General features: G+C 41.6%; 2 protein-coding genes across 8 annotated transcripts in view; one reads left to right on the top strand and one right to left on the bottom strand.

Annotated features, from left to right (window-relative positions):
- Positions 1-12,827, top strand: part of LOC112260550 (apoptosis regulator Bcl-2) — a 46,872-nt gene extending 34,045 nt beyond the window's left edge. Inside the window, exons 2-3 of one of the 2 annotated variants that reach the window (XR_002955028.2) lie at positions 9,249-10,283; positions 10,333-12,827. Coding sequence is in view for 1 of the 2 variants with exons in the window: in XM_024435752.2 (XP_024291520.2) it covers positions 9,249-9,383 (135 nt within the window). In the remaining variant the exon portion in view is untranslated. Of the gene's footprint in view, positions 1-9,248 lie in introns of both variants that reach the window. The other variant, XM_024435752.2, reaches the window with a different exon arrangement.
- A 2,847-nt stretch (positions 12,828-15,674) lies between these two features.
- The window catches only part of LOC112260549 (5'-AMP-activated protein kinase subunit gamma-2), a 38,336-nt gene continuing 28,526 nt past the window's right edge, over positions 15,675-25,484 (bottom strand). For 5 of the 6 annotated variants that reach the window (XM_024435746.2, XM_024435749.2, XM_024435748.2 and 2 more), the window contains 12 exons: positions 24,197-24,257; positions 23,289-23,395; positions 22,791-22,872; positions 22,087-22,145; positions 21,927-21,972; positions 21,789-21,843; positions 21,534-21,660; positions 19,070-19,235; positions 18,919-18,956; positions 18,655-18,801; positions 18,185-18,278; positions 15,675-17,321 (listed from right to left, as the gene is read on the bottom strand). In XM_024435746.2, coding sequence (XP_024291514.1) covers positions 17,290-17,321; positions 18,185-18,278; positions 18,655-18,801; positions 18,919-18,956; positions 19,070-19,235; positions 21,534-21,660; positions 21,789-21,843; positions 21,927-21,972; positions 22,087-22,145; positions 22,791-22,872; positions 23,289-23,395; positions 24,197-24,257 — 1,014 coding nt within the window. In that variant the 3' untranslated portion in view covers positions 15,675-17,289. Of the gene's footprint in view, positions 17,322-18,080; positions 18,279-18,654; positions 18,802-18,918; positions 18,957-19,069; positions 19,236-21,533; positions 21,661-21,788; positions 21,844-21,926; positions 21,973-22,086; positions 22,146-22,790; positions 22,873-23,288; positions 23,396-24,196; positions 24,258-25,484 lie in introns of all 6 variants that reach the window. The other variant, XR_002955027.2, reaches the window with a different exon arrangement.

The raw sequence follows: 25,484 nt of genomic DNA, 5'->3' as shown, positions 1-25,484 counted from the left end.
ACCAGTGATCCTCTCTTTCCCTCATTTTGTTTCTCTCCTTTTTCCCAGAGAGTACTGCTGTGGGTCTCCAAGGGATGTGTTATGTGGCAATGTGAATGTTGTCATGAATATAAAGCAAAAAAGATTTACTGGGCCTGACGTAAGGTTGGGATAGATTTTTGTTAGATTCTTGGCACCCGTGTGACTCCTGACCTTTTAAAAAGTGTCAATCAACAAAACACTCTTGGTGATCTTCAGCGCTGAAAGAAAGGTAACCTTGGACTGATTCCCCAGCCAATCACCTACTGAAACTAGAAGATGGTCTTGGTGAAGGGCAAACTACTTGTCTTGTTTTTGTTATTGTGGATAGCGTAATGATATTTCACTATCTCAGCGTAAGCTAAAGGCCACTTCCCTGTCTCCTCGGACCTTGCATTTGGCAAAGGGGAGGGGAGAAGGGTGAGAGGGAGGGAGAGAGAGGAGAGAGGGAGAGTGAAGGACAGGGAGAGAGAGACTAACCTCTAGTTGTTGTTTTTTTCAACAGTAGTCACATGTTATCCTAACTGGTGTCTGGGAGCTGAACTAGAGAGCATGATACAGTACCACACCATGGTCTTATGATATCCACCTGACTGACTGACCCTCTGTAGCCCCTCATCCCCTGGTGCTTCCTGTCCCGAAGTTATTACACACATCACCCTTCTGGGATTTTCGAAATGGAATGTTAACCCAGTTGTCGCATACAAAACATTCAATGTATAGGACCGGAATATATAATAACTCTCTTTAAAAAATATATATAAGTACAAACATCAAAGCAAAAATGAAACCAAAATAAACTGAAACAACACAAAAACAACACAACTACCACAATTGATACACGCCACAACATGCCCACGCCTGTCCACGAACACACAAAAATACACAGTAGCTTCCCCTTACAATAGACATACATACATCAAATTCCCCTCACATGGAAATGTCACAATCCTCAAGATGGTCAATATAAGACTAACAGACCTTATCAAACACGTCCCTTCTCTGCCCAGCTTTCAAAAACTCAGAATCGAATGGAATATAACTACATAGTTCAGCCCCCCAGTTCGTCATTGTCACGACTTCTACCGAAGTCGGTTCCTCTCCCTGTTTGGGCGGCGTTCTAGCCATCATCGATCTATTTTAAATTTTCCATTTGTTTTGTCTGGTTGTCGCACTCACCTGGTTTCAATTCCCTAATTACATGTTGTATATGTTCCCTCTGTTTCCCCCATGTTCTTGTCAGGAATTGTTTATTGTAAGTACGTGTGCTTTATGTGACTGGTGCGATACGGGTTTTTGTGCCCATGTGTTTTGTTACTTTTGTATGCCGGTAGTTATGTATGTTAAACGGCTCCAGCTATTTACCAAGTTCTGCTCTCCTGCGTGTGACCTCCATGCCACCAGTTACAAACCCCTTGACAGTTATTGAAGGTGAGCATGATGCTTTTCAAATGATAGTTAGAATTTGTTTTGCAGCAATTACACGTAGGTTAACAAAACTTTCTTTGGTCACCAATATTTACTTTTCCAAAACATACATAGTTGTGGAGACGGATGGATATAAATGACTAGACACAATATGATAGCACAGACATTAGCCCAAAATGGTGTCACTTTGTCAAAGGACCACAGCATACGTAATACGGTTCCTTTTTGGTTTTTTGCATCTCCAACAGCGATATCACATTTCTGGGTGCCTTACATGCATTCTTTCAGGAGTATAGTAAATTGTATGGATTATTTTGATAAGGTTGTAGGAGTTTTTAGGGTTTTTCTTTATTTGGACTATTTTCTACATTGTAGAATAATAGTGAAGACATCAAAACTATGACATAACACATATGGAATCATGTAGTAACCAAAAAAGTGGTAAACAATAAAAAATACATTTTATATTTGAGATTCTTCAAAGTAGCCACCCTTTGCCTTGATGGCAGCTTTGCACACTCTTGACATTCTCTCAACCTGTTTCATGAGGTAGTCACCTGGAATGCATTTCAATTAACAGGTGTGCCTTGTTAAAAGGTAATTTGTAGAATTTCTTTCCTTAATGCGTTTGAGCCAATCAGTTGTGTTGTGACAAGGTAGGGGTGGTATACAGAAGATAGTCCTATTTGGTACAATACCATGTCCATATTATGGCAACAACAGCTCAAATAAGCAAATAGAGTAGGTGTGTCCAAACTTTTGACTGGTACTGTATATGTGACCAATACATTTCTTCCTTGAGATGTGTTTCCCATTTTTCTATATAGGTTCTGTGTCACACCCTGATCTGTTTCACCTGTCTTTGTGCTTGTCGCCACCCCCTCCAGGTGTCGCCCATCTTCCTCATTATCCACTGTGTATTTATAAATGTGTTCTCTGTTTGTCTGTTGCCAGTTCGTCTTGTCAGGTCTTACCAGCGTGTTTTCCCAACTCCCTGCTTTCTCATGTTCTGCTTCCTAGTTTACCTGGTTCTGATCATTCTGCCTGCCTTGCCCTGACAAGTTTACGAACCTCTGCCTGTCCTGACCCCAAGCCTGCCTGCTGTTCTGTACCGTATGGACTTTGCCCTGGATTACGGACCTCTACCTATTTGGTGTTGCAGCTTCTTTCAGCATTTCTTTCAATGCTAGATGCTTCAGGTTAATCCAAATTCTGGTGAAGCGATTGAATATGATTTTATAGTTGTAAGAACTTAAAAGAAATTGGTCTTGGAACCCACATTTCTCTTGTAATTGATTGGATGACAGTAGAGAGCCATCATAGCACATATGCTCAAAGTTCATGATGCCACTTTGGAACCGGGACCTAAAATGATTGTCTTTTTACTGTTGTTTTATTTCTTTACTTACCTATTGTTCACCTAATACCTTTTTTGCACTATTGGTTAGAGCCTGTAAGTAAGCATTTCACTGTAAGGTCTACACCTGTTGTATTCGGCATGAGAAATAAACTTTGATTTGATTTGGAGGTAATGTGGGGTTGTTCCAAAAAGGGGTGCCTGGCCACACAGGTTTCTTCCATTTCATGAATTATATACATTTTCCCAAATACAAATTTAATGGAAAATCATTGGATTGTCTTTTTTTCTTTAAAGCCTTGGACCCAAAGTAGTGAATATATTTTAAATCATAGGGTATTACAGTTATTTTTCTTTTTTTTACTCTTCCAACCATAAGGCCAGTCTGTTGTCCATTGTTTAAGTGAATGCAGTTGTGCGGCCCAGCTTTACAAGGTACGTGTAAAACATTAAATTTGACTCTTGAGATCTTTCCATTCCAAATAAAGTTGGAAGTTGGCCATTTATTTTCCCACGACTGCATGGCCACGCACGACTCCAACACCATCAAGTTTGCCGACGACATGAAGGTGGTAGGCCTGATCACCGACAACGATGAGACAGCCTATAGGGAGGAGGTCAGAGACCTGGTAGTGTGGTGCCAAGCGGTACTGGAGCGCCAAGTCAGTGGCCAAAAGGCACCTGAACACCTTCTACCCCCAAACCATAAGACTACTGAACAGATAATCAAATGCCTAGCCGGAAAATCTACATTGACCCCCTTAATTATTTATTGTTCTGGACTCTCTTACACTGGCTCTATGCACACTCACTAGACTCTACCCACACACACACGCGCACACGCACGCACGCACACACACACACGTGCGCACACACACACACGCACACGAACGCACACACACACACTTTCACATACGCTGCTGCTACTCTGTTCATTTTACAGTGCATTCGGAAAGTATTCAGACACAGAGACTTATTCCACATTGTGTTACATTACAGCCTTATTCTAAAATGGATTAAATAGTTTTTTCCCTCATCAATCTACACCCCATAATGACAAAGAAAAACATTTATTTTATGTATATAAAAAAATTAACTGATGATACATTTGCATAAGTATTCAGATCCTTTACTCAGCACTTTGTTGAAGCACGTTTGGCAGTGATTACAGCCTTGGGTCTTCTTTGGTATGATGCTACAAGCTTGCCACACCTGTATTTGGGGAGTTTCTCCCATTCTTCTGTGCAGATCCTCGCAAGCTCTGTCAGGTTGGATGGGGAGTGTCGCTGCACAGCTATTTTCAGGTCTCTCCAGAGATGTTCGATCAAGTTCAAGTCCAGGCTCTTGCTGGGACACTCAAGGACATTCAGAGACTTGTCCTGAAGCCACTGCTGCGTTGTCTTGGCTGTGTGCTTAGGGTCGTTGTCCTGTTGGAAGGTGAACCTTCGCCCCAGTCTGAGGTCCTGAGTGTTCTGGATCAGGTTTTCATCAAGGATCTCTCTGTACTTTGCTCCGCTCATCTTTCCCTCGATTCTGACTAGTCTCCCAGTCCCTGCCGCTGAAAAACATCCCCACAGCATGATGCTGCCACCACCATGCTTTACCGTAGGGATGGTGCCAGGTTTCCTCCAGACGTGATGTTTGGCATTCAGGCTAAAGAGTTCAATCTTGGTTGCATCAGACCAGAGAATCTTGTTTCTCATGGTCTGAGAGTCTTGAAGTGCCTTTTGACAAACTTCAAGTGTGCCTTTTACTGAGGAGTGTCTTCCATCTGGCCACTCTACCATAAAGGCCTGATTGGAGGAGAGCTGCAGAGATGGTTGTCCTACAGAGGAACTCTAGAGCACTGTCAGAGTGACCATCGGGTTCTTGGTCACCTCCCTGACCAAGTCCCTTCTCCTCCAATTGCTGTTTGGCCTTGTGGCCAGGTCTAGGAAGAGTTATGGTGGTTACAAACATCTTCCATTTAAGAATGATGGAGGCCACTGTGTTCTTCGGGACTTTCAATACTGCAGAAATGTTTTGTTACCCTTCCCCAGATCTGTGCCTCGACACAATCCTGTCTCAGATCTCTATGGACAATTCCTTCAACCTCATGGCTTGGTTTTTGCTCTGACATGCACTGTCAACTGTGGGACCTTATATACAGTGCCTTGCGAAAGTATTCTGCCCCCTTGAACTTTGCGACCTTTTGCCACATTTCAGGCTTCAAACATAAAGATATAAAACTGTATTTTTTTGTGAAGAATCAACAACAAGTGGGACACAATCATGAAGTGGAACGACATTTATTGGATATTTCAAACTTTTTTAACAAATCAAAAACTGAAAAATTGGGCGTGCAAATGGCTTGTTTGCATAAAGGACTTCTGTAGCTTTGATTGGCTGTGGTGCACCGGTCTGCGTAGACACCGGTCCTGGACGAGACAGATTTTTAAAATTAGGTTTTATTTATTGCAGTGTTAATGAATTATTTAAACGCACGACTGCTTTCCCGCACTATATTGCTGTAGAATTTCAACAAATGCCTTTGTATACGTCATTCCCACACATTCTAAGAATTTATGAAAATGTGAAAATGACCATATCTAAGTACTGGCTTGTCAGAACATTTTTCAAAATGTATCATATTCTTCCTGGGAGTGTATAAGAACAGATTTGAATAAGATTTAATGTTGTGAAAATGCTGTTAGTTCCACTTTAATTATTTTGACAGGCTGCATTCCATTGACATTGCATTTTTGGTTGCTCAAACATGATGCACATTGTCTCTCTGCCATTGAATCATGTACCTACTGTAGCTGTATCATACTAAGGGCAGTAAGGTGTCATGCTGTTAGAAGCATCCAGTACCAGGTCTGTGTAGTTGTCTCAGCAAACTGTTTTTCCTTTGGTGGGTGGGAAAAGAGGGTTATCAGGAAACCTGTGTTTTTGCCAGAGGAGCACATTCCTCACAGTAGGAGGTCTGACTGAGGTACCCTAATTAATACCTGAAAACTGCCTTATAGGATGAAGGGAGAGGGATGGAAGGGTGTGTGTTGGTGGGTGGGTATTATCAGGGAGGGGGAGAGGGAGCATTTTCAGTGTGTTGAATGACCCACAGTACATGCCTTTTCAATTGGTAATTTTTGCATTCTATATTTTTCTATTAAACTAATTTCAGCAACAAAAAAAAAAGAATTATAACAATGCTAACAATAGGATACATGTCTGTTGGTTAAGTGAATGGTGTCTGACGAGGAATGGTTGTTTCGATACCAGAGGGCCTAACATGAAGACACTGCTGATCTGATCTTTCTCCTGACTGTGTCAATGGCCTCTGGCCCCAGGAACGCTACAGGAAAGGAGAGAGAGAGGAGGGAGTCAGGAAATACTTTTCTGTAGCCGTTTGAAACGGATCGCCTCTTTTAGTCATCCTGTGAGGCTTTGCGTTGCTTTTCTGGAAATATTTAATAACAATGTGAATCTTCAAAGAAGATGCCCCAGTTTCTCTCTCAAGGGCAAATTTAAAACAAACATATATTTTGTGTTGCTTTACAAATAGTGCATAACATAATTCATGTAGGTAAATGTAGCCTTGATCTAATCAGGACAGGCTGAAGTAGACTTGGCCCTCAGGGGACTACTAAAGTAGAATTGAATTCAGGTTACCAGTCATAACAGTACTCCACTACTGTGTGTGTTTTGTACCTATAATCCATGTCATCTCAAATGAATTGTTTATTATCTTATATGATTGTCAATGTTGAGACAGTCTCGGTTAGGGTTAGTGCTACTGCTGTAACGACAATGTATTACCAGTCTAGGTTTAGGGATTTACTGTAGGGCAGGGGTTTGAGCAACGGGGCTTCCTTCAGCTCTGAGGAAAAGGCTACACAATCATGTGTCCTGATCCCTTAACCCTCACACCCCTCTTATAGCCAATGGTGCACTCCTTCCCACATTGACCAGTTTGATACAGAACAATCAACAGCAACCATTTATGGGGTTTTCTGGGGGGGGATCTTTGTACTGTAGCTTCCTGTACAGCTGTTTCCACTGTCAAGGCCTGAAGGCTTATAAACGGACGTCTTGATTTCCTCATACAACAAATGGTTCATAAATACACTGAGCCAGGGTGAATATCATACTGTACAATAAAAGGACATACAATATGTGGTGGTTTTATAAAAGGCTGTATTCACTGAGATTAGGGAGAAGCAGTTGCACCTTTAACAGCCTGTTGTAGGACCATGAAGCGTCTACAGTGAGCTCCTAAAGTATTTAGGCAGTGGCACGTGTTGAAATGATACAATGACTATGAGGTCAAAGTGCAGACTGTCAGCTTTCATTTTAGGGTGTTTTCATCCATATCAGGTGAACACTTTCTGTACATAGTCCCCCCCATTTTAGGGGACCAAAAGTATTGGGACAAATTCACTTATATGTGCATTAAAGTAGTCAAAAGTTGAATATTTGGTCCCGTATTCCTAGCACATGATGATTACATCAAGCTTGTGACTTTGCTGTTTGTTTTGGTTGTGTTTCAGATTATTTTGTGCCCAATAGAAATGAATGGTAAATAATGTATTGTGTCATTTTTGAGTCACTTTTATTGTAAATAAGAATAAAATATGTTTCTAAACACTTCAACATTAATGTGGATGCTACCATGATTATGGATAATCCTGAATGAATCGTGAATAATGATGAGTGAGAAAGTTACAGAGGCAAAACAAAATGCAAATGCATCCAACAAGTTTGTAGAGACACAAGCTTGATGTAATCATTCCATGCTAGGAATAAGGGCCCAAATACTACACTTTTGACTACTGTACTTTAATACACTTACAAGTGAATTTGTATGAATACTTTCGGTCCCCTAAAATGGGAGGACTATGTACAAGAAGTGCAGTATTTTTAAAACAGTTCACCTGATATGATTGAAAATACCCTCATATTAAAGCTGACAGTCTGCATTTTAACCTCATAGTCATTGTATCATTTCAAATCCAAAGTGCAGGAGTACAGAGCCAAAACAACAAAACATATCACTGTCCCAATAGATTTGGTGCTCACTGTATAATGGAGAATCACAGCTGCTATATGGTGTTTGCCATAAATATATTAATGACCCCAACTGGTGGCTTGCGGGCTGAATTTGGCCCGTGGGTGGTGTTATTTGCCCCCTGAGGTTTTCTGAGCATAAAAATTTAATTATTTTTTAATTAATTGTTGGACATAAAAGACTGTAAAAATACCAGGAAATCAGCTCCAATTTATTTTAATTTAAGAAATCTGTTCCCAAGTTTTCCAACACATAATAGAGACACGTGATCGTTTACAAATGTACGCAAGATTTGAAATGATGATGTTTGAGTCAAACATTATATCTGTTTGGGCTTCTTGTGGTCTCTTTGCAGTCTACAAATTATTTGTAATTATGTTCTGGCCCCCCGACCTTCCTCTCAAGAAAAAAATCGGCCCGCGGCTGAATCTAGTTGATGATCCCTGACATACAGTATACTGTAGCTCCCATCAATACATCAATAGGAAGTAGTGTATCACATGACATGGGTTTGAGAGTGTGTGTTTTCATGTGGAGTGTTTGTCTTGGGTTGTTTCCATGAGTATCCCAGGGTTTGTGTGTGTGTGTGTGTGTGTGTGTGTGTGTGTGTGTGTGTGTGTGTGTGTGTGTGTGTGTGTGTGTGTGTGTGTGTGTGTGTGTGTGTGTGTGTGTGTGTGTGTGTGTGTGTGTGTGTGTGTGTGTGTGTGTGTGTGTGTGTGTGTGTGTGTGTGTGTGTGTGTGTGTGTGTGCGTGCGCGTGTGCGTTCGTTCATGCGTGTGTGGTGTTTATGAAGGGGTAGGCACAAGGGGTGTGAGAGGCGCTGGTTTGAAATGGATCCGGCTTCCTGCATGCATGTAATAACACAGAAGTTGGATGGTGGCCAAGGGCATTTAGATCTGCAGGCACTTCCAAAGGAGACTCCCCAGAGGAGACCCCCAGAGGAGACCCCCAAAGGAGACCCCCAGAGGAGACCCCCAGAGGAGACTCCCAAAGTAGACCCCCAAAGGAGACTCCCCAGAGGAGACCCCCAAAGGAGACCCCCAGAGGAGACCCCCAAAGGAGACCCCCAGAGGAGACCCCCAAAGGAGACCCCCAGAGGAGACCCCCAGAGGAGACCCCCAGAGGAGACACCCCAGCAAGCTTTGAACATGGGAATACACACACTGCTTGAATTAAAGATGCATTATAAAGGTTTTGTATAATGTCAGCCAGTAGTTCTGATAGTTGTGCTCACAAGCTAAAACGGGTCCCCGAATTTTGTGCACAATTGTGTACAATGGCATTAATTTTGTATGATATGTTACGAATTCAAATTTGTACAATATGTTACAAATTTCTAAGTGCTTAAGATCCTGTTCAGTCTCTTTAACTCTGCCTCTCTCACTGTCTATCTTTCAGGAGGCCTTTGTTGAGCTCTATGACAGACAGAGGGACTCCGTGTTCGGTTCATGGCCGTCCATCAAGACTGTCTTTGGCCTGGCTGCACTGGGGGCCGCAAGCCTTACCATCGGAGCTTACCTTACACAGAAGTGAAGGAGTCCCCCCCCCCCCTCTTTCTTTTTGTCCTCCCTCCCTCCTGCTCTCACTCCTTTCTCTTTTCAAAGGCCCCCTCCAAGATCCCCAACCTGCCTGTCTTCAAAGCTTCTCTCCCTGTTCTCGGAAAAAACTCCCTATTCCTCACCCCTCACTTAAAAAAACAGACACAAATCAAACAACAGCAGGAAATGGAGTCACTGCCCACACAGAAGATATGTCATGAAAGTCGTGCCATTTAACTGTAATCACAAAAAGTTTGGCTTGAAAAGAGACGAGAGGAAGGGAGGGTTGGTGTCGTTTTTGTTCTGCCTGCTTGAGTACTAGTTGTAGCATGAAACCTTTGTGTGCTCGTGTAGACTTGTGTAGCATGTGTCAGTGAGGCAAAAGAAAGCATAGACACCCTTAGAAGAAGGGTTCCAAAATGGTTCCTCGGCTGTCCCCATAGGAGAACCCTTTTTGGTTTCAGGTAGAACTGTTTGGTGTTCCATGTAGAACCCTCAGTGGAAAGAATTCTACATGGAACCCAAAAGGGTTCTACCTGGAACCAAAAATGTTTTTTCAAAAGGTTCCGCTATGGGGACTCCCTTCAACCCGCCTTCAAAGGACTTCCTCCACACAACAGCTGCTCTGAATGTATAATGGAAGGAGCTCGCTACTAACCAGCACGGTGTGTCTGTCCACCCACGGCTTCTATACTGCAATATACCAGGATACCAGGAGCATCACTGAACTCTGAACACAGAACAGTTAGTTACACACACCAGCTCTGACAACACGTCTTCTAGGCACCACAGACGCAACTTGCTCTGCCTCTCTTAGAGAGATCTGTTGGACAATGCAGTAGAGTCACTTTTTTTGCATTTGACCCATATGAAATGTAATAAGAGAAAGATAGAGGTATTAAAGAGAAAGATAGAGGGAGGTATTAAAGAGAGAATAGAGGGAGGTATTGAAGAGAGAATAGAGGGAGGTATTAAAGACAGAATAGAGGGAGGTATTGAAGAGAGAATAGAGGGAGGTATTAAAGAGAGAATAGAGGGAGGTATTGAAGAGAGGATAGAGGGAGGTATTGAAAAGAGGAGAGAGGGAGGTATGGAAGGCGTGAACAGCAGGTTGGTTAGAGCTTTTGGCAGCCCAAACCCCTGTTTAATCAGATGTTTCTGACAGAAAGTGAAAAATATTATTCCACCTAGCTGGATTTCTGGCTTAGTCGAGATCAGAGGGGGATCGAGGGATAGAGGTAGATACAGAGAAAGAGAATGTGTGAGAGACAAAAAGAGGGAGAGAAAGTCATAGAATGAGCAGAAATGTGGATACAGACAAAAAGAGATAAAGGTGTTGGGGTCAAACATAAGATGTGGATTCATTCCAAAGGTTCAGTGACAGTGAGCCTCCCTCTCCAGTTGCTAGAGGCGCCTCTACAGCCTGTTCTAAGATGTCTTACTTGGAGGAAGAACTGTGTCCCTGAATGGCCTGGCGTGGTTCTGTTTGGCCTCACGTCACTCCCTCCCCATCAGATGTCTCTGAAATGCATTTCTTGTACTCCCACTGCCTCTTGTTATTACTCTCTCTCTCTCTCTCTCTCTCTCTCTTTCTCCTCCCCCCCTCCCCTCTGCCCATATGTATGACCAGAACTCAAGGTCTCACCCACCCAGACCAAGCCACCGCTGAAAGGGGACTGAACCAAACTGCCAAATCTCCCAGAACATGTCCTCCAGCTGCCGCTGGGCTCTGATCTAGGGGACAAAGAGGCCCCACATACCCCCCAACGGCCTACGCTAATGGTTGATTCCACATCTAGGAGGACCTCCGAATGTGCACCTCTCTCAGTTTCTCAAACCGTAGCAGACTCCAACATGGGATACCCAACAAGAAAAATCCTTATTGGACACAAAGACTCGCTATTGTTTGGAAGTGACGTCCATTGTATTCCCAGTAACTGATATATTTGAGCCCCCTTGCTCCGAGTCTGTCGCTGCAATGGCACAGATCACAACATCTCTTTAGAGTAAACAATCATTTCCCAGAATACTTTAGGTGTTTGTCTAGTGTTGGAGATGACATAACCTTCTTGGAAAGGCTTACTATCCATAATATTTACTATTTTGCTCTCTCTTTCACACACACACACACACGTTTATGTAGATAAGTATGTGTCGAGAAAATGTTGTTAACTCATCGCAATGATTTCTCTCACCAAAAATCTCTCTCTTTCTTTCGGTCTTCTTTTATCAACGCAAAACACATGTCGTCTGAAGTTTTCATAGAATGAGTATTCACTATGTATATCCATATTTATGTTAGATGTTACACATACCAACTTATGATTTTTATTTATTGAGAGGTACCAGAACACAGATATTTAAATCATAGATGAGATGAAAAGTTAAGATCATGGAGACACTCAAATGTCTTGAGAAATCGTATCTTTCGTTTTATTCAAGGAACCACATTGTAACAATACACTATTTGGGGCTGCTATTGTATCAACAGTAGAGTAACATTTCTGTGTAAGACATGTTAATGTGTTAATATTGGTTTAACACTGCTGTACTGTATTAGTCCTGATTTAACTTAACTCACAGCTTCAAACTGCCACACATATACAGTATTGTTATAGAACGCTGTAAACCAAAGTGAACCTGTAAGTAACATTGTGTAGCATGAAGAGATAAACACATGCCAATTCACTTTCACTTCTTTTAAATATTGTCAGAGTGAGATTTTGCAGGAAAGGTTGTTGTAAAGACAATGTCTGGCAACCTATTCCCTTTATAGTGCACTACTTTTGACCAGGGACCAAAGGACTCCATAGTAAAGTAGTGCACTATGTCAGGAATAGGATGCTATTGTTGTTCATAACATTTCAGTAGATACCGTAGCACCCGGATGCATCCATCTGGACATGTATTAACCGGTGCTTGATTGATATACATGTATGTGTGGTAATTGTTAACATACCGTAGTAATGAATTCCTTCTCAAGCTTATGTAGTGACAGAAAAGTCTCCACGTCTTGTGCTTTGACCTGCTAGATTCTATCATCATAACCAAGGGCACCATTATTTTTCTATTATAACAGAGGTCAATCCCCCTACTCATGATAAACCCTCCAGTGATATGTTCATTTAAAACAGAAATTAGTATGACATTTTTTTCAAGAGTTTAAACACAAGATAAAAAAGTCACTAACTGACTTGTTCATAAATACAATGTGTAAAGGTTTGTATGTGAGGAGGAGTCATTCTCATATTGCCTTCTGTGATTCTGTTTAAATGGGTGGAGCCTACATCTCACCATGGTTATAGTGTTGTAAATATAATCCTCAACCTGTGGCACTTAAGAGGTCAAATCAAATGTGTCGCCATTGTTTATGCTATGTATGTATCACAATAAGCTAGATGGGATCATGCTGTTCCCAATAAACCACATCTTTCCTGCAGTATGAGTTTGCAGTTTGTGATGTGTGTTTTCAGCATGTGGTTTGATATTGTTTTGGGTGGTGATATTCAGCTTGTGAACCAATGTTCTGCTCAAAAGAAAATCATTCATGTTTAAGATGGGGTTGTTTTATATTGTGTTTATGGAAAAATAATGGACACCAATATTGATCTCAAATATTTCATCCACCCTGTCTGTGCACTACTACATAGAGAGAATGACAGAGAGAGGGATTGGGAGGAAAAAAGAGAGAGAGGAGGGAGTGGAAGGGAAAGAGAAAGAGAGGGAGGGAAAGAGAGCGAGAGAGACCTTTATGAGAAGTGTGATCATAGTGCTTTTCCTCATCTGTGTGGCTGTGTGCTGCTTTCTAGTCAGTCCATACAGGTGGCTGGCTTGACATGGCTGTATGAGTCCCGCAGCCTCCTATTCTAATGAGCTCTGCAGAGGAACCGCAGCCTCCTGTTTAATGAGCTCTGCAGAGGAACCGCAGCCTCCTATTCTAATGAGCTCTGCAGAGGAACCGCAGCATCCTATTCTAATGAGCTCTGCAGAGGAACCGCAGCCTCCTATTCTAATGAGCTCTGCAGAGGAACCGCAGCCTCCTATTCTAATGAGCTCTGCAGAGGAACCGCAGCCTCCTATTCTAATGAGCTCTGCGAGGAACCGCAGCCTCCTATTCTAATGAGCTCTGCAGAGGAACCGCAGCCTCCTGTTTAATGAGCTCTGCAGAGGAACCGCAGCCTCCTATTCTAATGAGCCTCCTATTCTAATGAGCTCTGCAGAGGAACCGCAGCATCCTATTCTAATGAGCTCTGCAGAGGAACCGCAGCCTCCTATTCTAATGAGCTCTGCAGAGGAACCGCAGCCTCCTATTCTAATGAGCTCTGCAGAGGAACCGCAGCCTCCTATTCTAATGAGCTCTGCAGAGGAACCGCAGCCTCCTATTCTAATGAGCTCTGCAGAGGAACCGCAGCCTCCTATTCTAATGAGCTCTGCAGAGGAACCGCAGCCTCCTATTCTAATGAGCTCTGCAGAGGAACCGCAGCCTCCTATTCTAATGAGCTCTGCAGAGGAACTGCAGCCTCCTATTCTAATGAGCTCTGCAGAGGAACCGCAGCCTCCTATTCTAATGAGCTCTGCAGAGGAACCGCAGCTGCACCGCACAAGACATCAAAGCCCCCCCGAAACGAGAGTTTCTCAGCCCTCGCCCTCTCCGACTGCAGATAAATGCAACGTGTAAAAACCAAATGCCCCGAGGTCTGGTTTTTACACCCTCTTTCCTCCTCATTCATATCACACTTGTCTTCAAAGGCCAGGGACGTGTGCTGTTTCACAGAATTAGTGAAAGTCATGATGCAGTAAAACTAATGCTAGAGAGAGAGGGAATAGGATGGAGAGAGAATGAGAGATATGCCTGAGGAGAGGAACAGAGTGAAGTTCATTTGAGTTTGAGCCCCTCTCAAGCCCTTCTCTCCATGCATATAAAATACATGACAAGCTTCGAAGAAGGAGAATTTTAAATCACCCTTACACTTTCAAGGGAACGTCCAGTGTGTGTGTGTGTGTGTGTGTGTGAGAGAGAGATAGATAAACAGTCAGATCAGACAGAGGCCAGCAAGCCAATAAGTCCTCCTGCTTTAGGGCTACAAGGTGTTGGGAGATTTCATCCTCACTGCTGATCCAAGACCAGTATCTAGAAAAATACTAGTTTTTACCTTTGCAGTAGATCCAGATCCATTGAGATTACAGTGCCATTCCTACCCCACAGACAGACTGACAGCCTCCTGCTTGTTTATCTTGCCTGTGAATATATGGAACATATCATGTCTATAAATAAATATGATTTTGTTGGTGAATGCTATGAGTGCTATGAAATGACATTCTACTAACCTTCACAGTCTGTCTATATATCATACAATCACATGGTGGTTAGTGACAAATACCGCTTGTATTAGACTGTCACCTTGTGGCTGGTGTTCAGAAATCCTTGGAATGGTCTCGGGAAGGTCAATAGTGTTTTCTGAGGATCTCTACCCTTTACTTGAAAGCTGATGTAGAACAGCTTTGGAGGGAGATGTTTTCTGGTATGTGTGTGGCTTGATGACATTTTATTTCCTTGAAATATTCTAATTATAGAAGCAACTCCCTAATGTGTAAACAATTTCAATGTCATAGGAGCACTCCAATAGTTTCTAGCATGAAACTTCAAAAGAGGAGAGGGAGAAACTTCTGTTGTTATGCTCTGAGCCTCAGGCTAAATTTACTTAACCTGCTATCTAAATTCGAGTACTCTCAGGACTCCACGTGATGGCCAATCTTAAAATAGCTGCGGATATGCCTGCAGTGCAGCTCTTAACCACTAGTAGGTGGCAGGGTTCAGACATCGAATGTCGCAATAATGATTATCATCAAAAGTCTTTTAGCCATGTCTGTCAAGTAAGGTCTATTAGAGAAGTGCATAAACATGTGTTATACTGTATGAAGGTAAATAATTCATGTGCATGGCAGTCATAAAAAGATTACATCAATTACATTTTTATTTATTTAACTGGGCAAGTCAGTTAAGAACAAATTCGTATTTACAATGACCGCCTAGGAACAGTGGGTTAACTGCCTTGTTCAGGGGCAGGACAACCGATTTTTACCTTGTCAGCTTGGGGATAGAAGCTAGCAACTTTTCGGTTACTGGCCTAACGCTCTAACCACTAGGCAACCTGCCGCATTCAGGATTATCATAATAAGCTAATTGATTTACCCAAACAGGTTTAATTTGGATTGCAAAACAGTTCAATATGGTGGTGCAAATCTACAGTCAAAAATAAAATTCAATAAACATATTACATAAAAATATATTCAGTGTCATCGTTTATTTTTCTGCATGCAGAAAAATAGAAAAGTAAAGAACATTCACAACTGTTATAGTGTCGTTTCTCATGCTTGCACATGTACATCTTGTTCTGAATAGAAATTATCTTTATTTATATTGGCTCATTTTGCCACAATATATTTACAAAAATAATATTAAAACTGCAGTTATTTTAACATGATTTCATTAAAGTTACATAAAAATAAAGCTTTCTCTGGCACATTTCCTGAAAACTTTCCTATTTACAGTGAAACAATAGAGATGAGTTGTCAGAGGTGTATTCTCTGGCCACAGCACAGGAGTCTGGTCAAGAGCCGTTCAGAATCCACCATTTTGCTTTATAGATGTTAGAGATGGAAGTGATCCATGGCTCAAGTACATAAAGCGGACAAAATAAATGGCTCTAAATCTCAACCCAAGTGTCATCGAGAATGAATACAAAATATATATATATATCCAAAAAATAAAGCCTTTTTCCTGTTCTGTCTCTCTTCACAGCATGTTACTCATATACAAACAAAACCCCTCCAATCATAACCAGATAAAGCATGAACACCTGCAATTTCTCCTTCAGGTTAAATGAGAACACATTTTTGACAAGATCTTGCTTATTCTTCAAGAACACTTCGTTTTGATGTATTATGGTTAGAGAATGGCGTTTGCTTCCATGGTCAGGGGCAGGGCAAGCAAAAGGCACTGTGACTAAGGATTGGACAGAGACTGCATATAGCCCCTAAAAGGGGTGTGGACAACAACTCATTATAGCAACATGTTGTTCATTGAAGGTTTGAAACTATCCAGTGACTAGGCACTGTTAACACGACAGAGCAGCATGATACTGAGACAAACACCAAAACGTATATAGCCCTCATATACATACATAACCACAGTTCAGACTGGCTCAGCCTCACAGTGAATCAAGTCCAGTTCCATTCAGACAGAGAGATGCTGGTCCTCCAGTATTAAAGCCATTTACCCCCCAGTAGCAGTCCAATCCAGCCCAGCCCTTTGGTTTCAAAGTCTAGTGCATCAATATGAAGGGCTCTGGACGTAAAGGTAACTGTCCAAATAAAGGAAACACCAATATATTAATAGGGCATTGGGCCACCACGAGCTGCCAGAATAGCTTCAATGCACACTTCAAGTGTCTGGAATTATATAGAAGGGATTTTTCCAAGAGAAATTCCATCATTTGGTGTTTTGTTAATGGTTGTGGAAAGCACTGTCTTAGGCGCCACTCCAGAATCTCCCATAAGTGTTCAATTGGGTTGACATCTGGTCACTGGAGACACACACCCACTTTAAACCCCCTGATGCTCATTTGAGACCACTGTCTCAAAGTCACTGAGATCTCTAATTTTAGCCACGGTAAGAAAATAATGGGCAACTGTGCATTTTTATACATGACCCTAAGCATGATGGGATGTCAACTGCTTAATTAACTCAGGAACCACACCTGTTTAGAAGCACCTGCTTTCAATAGACTTTGTATCCCTAATTTACTCAAGTGTTTCCTTTATCTTGGCAGCTACCTGTAAAATACAAGTTATATATTGTAGGACAGCCTCTGTGATTCCAGCAGCAGTAGCCCCCCGTCTCACTCCAGGAGGCCCTCCTCTCTGCAGGCATCTAGGGGAGGGAAGAATAGACATGTGAAGTAAGGACACAAGAATACATCCCACTAGCCTGGTCCCAGATCTGTTTGTGCTGGCATTATAATGTGAAGTAAGGACACAAGAATACATCCCACTAGCCTGGTCCCAGATCTGTTTGTGCTGGCATTATAATGACCATAGGTGTTGGCTATAGCGACAGATCTAGGACTAGGTTCATGTCCAACATAAACAATAGTAGGCTTATTTGCATCAGGGAGATCGTTGTGCAAGATGCTTCATGTTTCTTTCACGCTCACATCGGAGTTGATGAGTCTGCTCACTGCAGTTTTCAAATCTGGGAACTGATGCACCAGCCAATTCAAAATGCAATGTCTAAATGCATTATGACTGCACCAGCAAAGGCATTTCCTTCCAAAAAACAAACATGAAAACTCATTATCTTACATTATTCTACATTCTTTATGTTACATCATTCTTCTTCATTATTCAAAACTATAAGCAGATAGACAAAATACCAAGACAACAAAGAAAGGCTACCAAGCATAATGTCAAGTAAGACGTTGACATTAACATTCTATTAGAATCTGAGGGTAGCACGAGAGGAAAGGACATGGTCCTGAGTCAGGACACAGACACACAGCCAAGCCCACACCAAACTGTCACGAGCTGGCATACAGGATGGCTCAAGGGCACAGGCAGCCTGGCATCAAGCCCATGCCATCCGCATGTGGGAGCCAACCAGCAAATGCCTGAGTGTGTGTTTGTGTCCTACCTGTGTGAGGAGGGCGAGGCAGGGCAGGACAGGGCAGGGCGGGGAGGGAGCTCAGCGTCCAAGAGTCGTATTACGAGGGGGTTAGGAATGCTGAGCATCTATACCTGCTGGGCTGAGCACCAGGGCCTGCAGGATGTCAGACAGGGAGATGATGCCCTCAATGGCCGAGCGATCATCCACCACTACCAGCCGGTGGACCTGGCACACACACACACACACACACACACACACACACACACACACACACACACACACATATATATATACATATACATATACATATATATGGACACGCGTACAAAGAGACACACACAGTTGAAAGAGAAAAGGAGAGAAATTGTTTATTTAAAAACACTTTTTTTTAACCTTTAACTATGCAAGTCAGTTAAGAACAAATTCTTATTTACAATGACGGCCTACCCCGGCCAAATCCCGGACGGCGCTGGGACAATTGTGCGCCGCCCTATGGGACTCTCAATCACGGCCGGATGTGATACCTAGGGACAGTGAGCATTTTGTGTCTCTGTTGAGTTTACGTGTTATTGTTGTGTTGTATGTATGTGTTTGAACACACCTCTGCTTTGACAATCTTGTCCACGATGGTCTCCAGTGTATCCAGCTTGTGGCATTGCATGACCCCCTCAAAGTACTGGCAGCGATGCCTCAGAGCCTGGGTCACTGTGATGTCCAGGTTATTATAAGTCTTCTCTGCTGCCAGGTTCTATACACATGATACACAGACACTCATGGCTTTTTAAAAGGAAAACATTCACACAATATATTTTTTGAGTTGGAAGTAACAGGATTACCAAGCTGTATTTTGAAAATCATAACTTACTATGACATCAAATTTGGAGTAAATATCCACCACTTTCCCTGTGATGAGATTGAAACATAACCAGTGTTGAGCTGAATCTCAATCAGTCAAATGTACCTATAAAGTACATTTTAACAACAGTTGTCACAAAGTGTTTTACAGTAACACATACCAGATACGTCCACAACAGGCAGGGCAGACACCCTCCTCTCTACGAAGATCTGCAGGGCCTTGATGATGGGTGTGTCAGGGTGGATGAAGGCTATGTTCTTGTAGGTGCCGATGCCCAGCTCTCCGAGAGTCTGCTTCATAAAAGCCGGCTTGGGCATCTCACGCACCTAGAACACATAAGATAAAATATAACACCTATCGATCTATCTATGACTGGAACACAAGAGAGGATCACTTTTTTGCCTTGGAATCAACTCCAATTCCAATGTTAGTCCATTATAGTTTGTTAAACAGCTTACAGAAACAAACATGTAGACCTATCCCATCTATTATAAATATGTTAACTTGAACGTGTTTTCAGTTCACCTTGTTCTAAGTAATTGCATGGCTTCAATGTGGAAATATATACATATCATTCACACTGATATAGGGGCTAGGCCTACTGTACATTGCCTAATGGCGGAGGATGGACATGCCAAATGTAGTCAATAAGCAATATCAAATTAATTATTGATAAGGCCTAAAGAGAGTGAATAATTCAAATCAAATTCTAAACAAAATTAAACAACTTGTTTTAAATCGGCCATGTCTAAATACACTTACAGACGCCATAATTGGAGGATTTTATGCACATCCAAGCTTTTCAAAAGTTCATTTTTTATTTAACCTTTATTTAACCAGGAAAAGCCTGTTGAGACCCAGAGCCTCTTTTTCAAGGTGGACCCGACCAAGAAGGCAGCAACAATCAATACATTATATAATTAAAACATACAATACAAAACAACATGGTCCAGCCTAAAAAAGCATTTATACACTCCTTCATAACAGTCTCCCATCAATATTTTAAATTAATTCAGTGGCACTAACATATCTAGATGAAGCGTGGATTGTAGACTATTCCATGCCTCTAGTGCACAAGTAGCTGGACAAAGATCCAATATACAGATAAAAGGGAGAATGTTCACTCATCTTTATACTGCTTATAATATTTTATATATATTGAACAAAAATATAAAAACACGACATGCAACAATTTCAAAGATTTTACTGAGTTACAGTTCATATAAGGAAATCAGTCAATTGAAATAAATTGATTAGGCCTTAATCTATGGATTACACATAACTATGAATACAAGTATGCATCTGATGGTCACAGATACCTTAAAAAAAAGGTATGGGCGTGGATCAGAAAACCAGTCAGTATCTGGTGTGACCATCATTGCCTCATGCATTTGCCTCAATGAATCTCCTTCACATAGAGTTGATCAGGCTGTTGATTGTGGCCTGTGGAAGGTTGTCCCACTCCTCTTCAATGGTGTGCAAAGTTGCTGAATATTGGCGGGAACTGGAACACGCTGTTGTGCATGTCGATCCAGAGCATCCCAAACATGCTGAATGGGTGACATGTCTGGTGAGTATGCAAGCTATGGAAGAACTTAGACATGTTCCAGGAATTGTGTACAGATCCTTGTGACATGGGACCATGTATTATCATGCTGAAACATGAGGTGATGGCAGGGGATGAATGGCACGACAATGGGCCTCAGGATGTCGTCATGGTTACTCTGTGCATTCAAATTGCCAATGATAAAATGCAATTGTGTTCATTGTATGTAGCTTATGCCTGCCCATACCATAACCCCACTGCTACCATGGGCCACTCTGTTCACAACGTTGACATCAGCATTCCGCTCGCAGTCAGTATGCCAATTGCCAGTTCCCTCAAAACTTGAGAAATCTGTGGCATTGTGTTGTGTGACAAATCTGCACATTGTAGTGGCATTTTATTGTCCCCAGAACAAGGTGCACCTGTGTAATGATCATGCTGTTTAATCAGCTTCTTGATATGCTCACTGTTTTGCTCCTTTCAAAATGTATATATTGATTAAAGCTTTGGTGATTTAAGATTTATTTCCAAGCAGTCTCATGACGACCCAAACACTTCTTGACTAGCCTACTTGATCACATTGAGCAGGACAAAAACAAAACAGACTTCATTGACTGGAGGGGAGGCTATGATTGGTTTTTAATCAAATAAAACTAAATGGGGAAAAAAAATTACTGCTTTATGTTTCTAAATACGAAGTATACAGTCACCAAATCACATCTCGTTTCATGCGCCTATGGGCAGTGTGCATCACGGCTGGATAGGCTGCGTTTCCACTGTCAAAATTCAAACCATAACTAACAGCGTTACCGCTAAAACCAGATTTTAGTTGGTCTTAAATATCCCTATCAGTGCTGCCTGAAATTAGCACTTTGGATCATATTTTTAAGGAAACGCCTCAAATATTTCCACCCCTCCCATCTGGGCGGAAGTGTGCTGATGTTAGGTAAATTGCCGAACCTGGCGTTAGGGCTGGGAAACGCCAGTGCGCACATGACAAAATGACAAACTAACGTGCGTTTGACAGTAGCGCCGCATTAACGCCATCCGAAAATAGAGCCCATGGTTTTAGACTTACAAAGAGCTGTAGGAACTTGAGGATCCTCTTGTGTGTGAGGATGTAAAGTGGGTTCCCCGTCACAGGGTCGATGACAGGCAGCCGGTGGATCTTGTTTTTAATGAGGGAATACACTGCATCAAATATGCTGCAAAGACAGACATAAAGCGCAAATGAAAATACAATTGTGGAATTTTCTTCACATCCACGTATATTCAAGACAGATACACACACTCTTACCTGTATAATAACCTTTGTTATGTTATGAGAACGTACCTTGATTCGGGTGATATGTTCACTAAAGGCTTGAATGTCTCTTGCAAATATACTTCTGTGGAGAGACAAAACAATGTGAGTTAAATGTTCTGTACTTGTCATTTAATGTCATCATTTAAACCAAAGCTCGTTACATACCTCTCCATGTCTCAAGCTTATGATCTTCCAACTCATATATTTGCACCTATAAACAATAAAACTATATTGACATCTAAAGAATAAACTACAGAAATAAAACATAGGAATTTTCATGGTAAACAAATATTTTGCTAAAACCGGTTCGTCCACTCAAACTTACCAACGGTGACTTGTAGTATCTGTGTAGTATGATGATGAAGTCTGTGATGGTCAACATTCCTGAAATGAGAAATGCATGCCTATAGATAATAGAATGACTAACAGTTGTCAAAGAGTCATCATAAAGCATTAGGTTGCCAACTGAACTCTAGCCAACAAACCATGCTTCACTGGCCATGGCTATTACAAGTAATCTCAACAAATCTTTTTTATTTTATTTTTTTATTTAAGAAACGTGACAAATGTTGTACTAAATCTGGAGATTATTGTTATCTACCAGCATGTACATTTGAAGTCGGAAGTTTACATACACTTATGTTGGAGTCATTAAAACTTGTTTTTCAACCACCAATTTCTTGTTGACAAACTATAGTTTTGGCAAGTCGGTTATGACATCTACTTTGTGCATGACACAAGTCATTTTTCCAACAATTGTTTACAGACAGATTATTTCAATAATAATTCACTGTATCACAATTCCAGTGAGTCAGAAGTTTACATACACTAAGTTGACTGTGCCTTTAAACAGCATGGAAAATTCCAGAAAATGAGGTCATGGATTTAGAAGCTTCTGATAGGCTAATTGACATCATTTGAGTCAACTGGAGGTGTACCTGTGGATGTATTTCAATGCCTACCTTCAAACTCAGTGAATCTTTGCATAACATCATGGGGAAATCATACTACACGAAGGGTGTGCCTTACCCACAAAACACTGCCTCTCTGAATCCCATAGTGGGGCAGCACGCACCCCATTGGCCACTAAGGCAAAGAACGCCTTCTTCACCTGTGAAAAGGGATCATAATCCGAGAACAAAAAAATATATTGATGGTATTCCACATCTTGTAAAATGTTTAGTGTAAATCCTAAATAAAACAAACTGTTCTGGTTTGATGGGTTTCATATAAGGAAACTGGAACAATGAGGTTAATGGATTTGGTGGCTGAGCTCCTAAACATCAGTGTTTCTGTTCTTCCTTATGATTACTGTTTAACCTTTTATGACTCAATAGTAATGCTCTCCTCATGGAACATTAACCATGCAATTTTCAATGCCTTTAGACCAAGGATGCACTTCAATACCCATAAGAATGTTCCTCAGTGGACACACCCTGTTAGATAAACAGATACTGTCAAACTTAGGTTAAAGTTACTTAGTGCTTCTCAAAGTTACGTATACATCATCTTGTGAGCAGGGCTTACCTGTAGGCCCGTGTCGAACACGACCAGCTTGGAGCTGGTGGGAACGATGTCATAGCAGCAGTGGGACTTCATAAAGCGCATGTAAATATCTCTGTCTGGTTCAGCAGCTGGAAAGATGGGTAGAAAACTATATATTCACACTGTGTATACAGTGCATCAAATAATTTCACTAGTCATCATACTGTATACTGAACCAATGAGGTCACGTCTGGGGCTGGGGGGGGGGGATTCCTTATTCTAACAAAGTGCACCCGTGTGTTGAGTTTGATTCCCCTGCATGAGGCTTTGCGCTATCCATAGCTGTAGGAATATGTTTGAGGATGGGAGTGCTATTCACCAACAAGGCACACTACAGATAGCTATATTGGTCAACTAATACAGACTAGTAAAGGCCCAGGGCACTACTTTTGCAAGGTTTTTTTTTTTTTTTTGGTTCAGCACCCCTACTTAGCTGCTATGGTGCTATCATCAGGCAATTATCAAAACAAATCCTGCATAATAGGACTTAAATATGAATTATTTGATGATATGTAGCGACAGGTGTTCAATAACTTGTAACTGGTCCCATGTGGCTCAGTTGGTAGAGCATGGGCTTGCAGCGCCAGGGTTGTGGTTGGATTCCCATGAGGGACCAGTAGGAAAAGGTATTAAAAGGTATGCACTCACTACTTTAAGTCATCCAGAGCTTCTGCTAAATTACTAAAATATATTCATATATATTTAAATGTAACTAATATTCACATTACAATTCACACCAGCACTTCACAAAGAAGCAATCGGTACCATTGAGCCTGGTCTTGAACTATATCCAAATAAAATGGCAAAAACGTCAAATAAAAGGCTATAGGCAACACAATCAAATAAAATCAAAATGTGGGTTATTAATGCAGTAAAACGCACTTACTTACCAACACCATCATCGTTTAGGTCAAGTTTCTCCAGCATGCCTTCGAATAAACCGTAGAAATTCTGTAAGAATAAGAGGCAGAGGGGGTCAAGAACGCGCTCCAAATCTGGCACACCAATATCAGAGCAGTCGCGCGCTGCAGGCGCACAACAGCTCGCCGTTTGCCAAAGTGTGGACGAAAAAACTATGTAGATTCAATAACTGCTGGCACGTTCCACCATGACAAAATCATACATCTTGAGAGACTGAGACTAAAATGTCCTTACGCATAACCAACAAAAAGAAAAGCAAGCCCCGTCTGATACGCACAATACGCACTGCACGCAACTCATTCAAGTGCCCTTGTCCAAGTTTCTAGTGTATGTGGGCAATTCATATCGGGAGCTCTGCCTGCCAGTAACTTTAATGGCACATTATTATTAGACTACACGCCCCTTAACTGTAGTAGTGGAACATTCCTAAATCTATTTTGCTGCAGTCAATAAAGCCGTTGCCTACAGTAGGATCATACTACTGACAAAAACAGAGGAGTGAGCAACACAAATAAACAGTGTGCAACATGTCCGGATAAATAAACAAAATAATACTTTAATTTAAAAAGCAGTGTATCGTCTCAAGTAGATATTTTTCTGCGCATTGTGTGTATTGTGAACGACAACGGAAATCGTTAAGGTTTCATTTATTATTATGATCACGCTCTAGAGACACACCCTCCATGCAGAACGACCAAGGCTCTTCACCATATTAGGAAATCCCTTATGTTGCCTAGCAGCGAGAAGCCAAGGATTCCTTATCATTTTCTATGCCCATAACTGTTTTGCAGGACATTAAAATGCAACAATTTGCACAATGCATAGTTATTTACATTGACAATTATTTACAATAATAATAGCAAGGGTTGAATGGGATGAAGTAGGCTACTGCACAATGACTAAGACATGGTGCAGAGGTTGTGTACTGCAGCAAAATGATCCAATAACAAAATAAGTCAGTGTGCAGTTAATTTGCCTCTTTCCCTATGCTACAAAGCACTTCATCATCATGGCACGTTCTATGAGCCAAATCATATTGTGCTCTTTGTAGCATATGAGGATTCAAAACCATCTTTTTGTATTAGTAGTCTCCCCTAGCCCCTTGATTAGACCCTACCAGTGCACTGACAACCCACTGCAGTAGAAGAAACCGCCCTGATAGCTCACGCCTGGGATACCTAACCAACCCCCCAGTCACCCCATACCTCATGGTGACACAGCTATTCTCCAGCCAAAACCACTACTGCACTGTCATAA

The sequence above is a fragment of the Oncorhynchus tshawytscha genome, linkage group LG10 (genome assembly GCF_018296145.1).
Source record: "Oncorhynchus tshawytscha isolate Ot180627B linkage group LG10, Otsh_v2.0, whole genome shotgun sequence".
NCBI lineage: Eukaryota > Metazoa > Chordata > Actinopteri > Salmoniformes > Salmonidae > Oncorhynchus > Oncorhynchus tshawytscha.
This window is presented reverse-complemented; position numbering and strand designations above follow the sequence as displayed.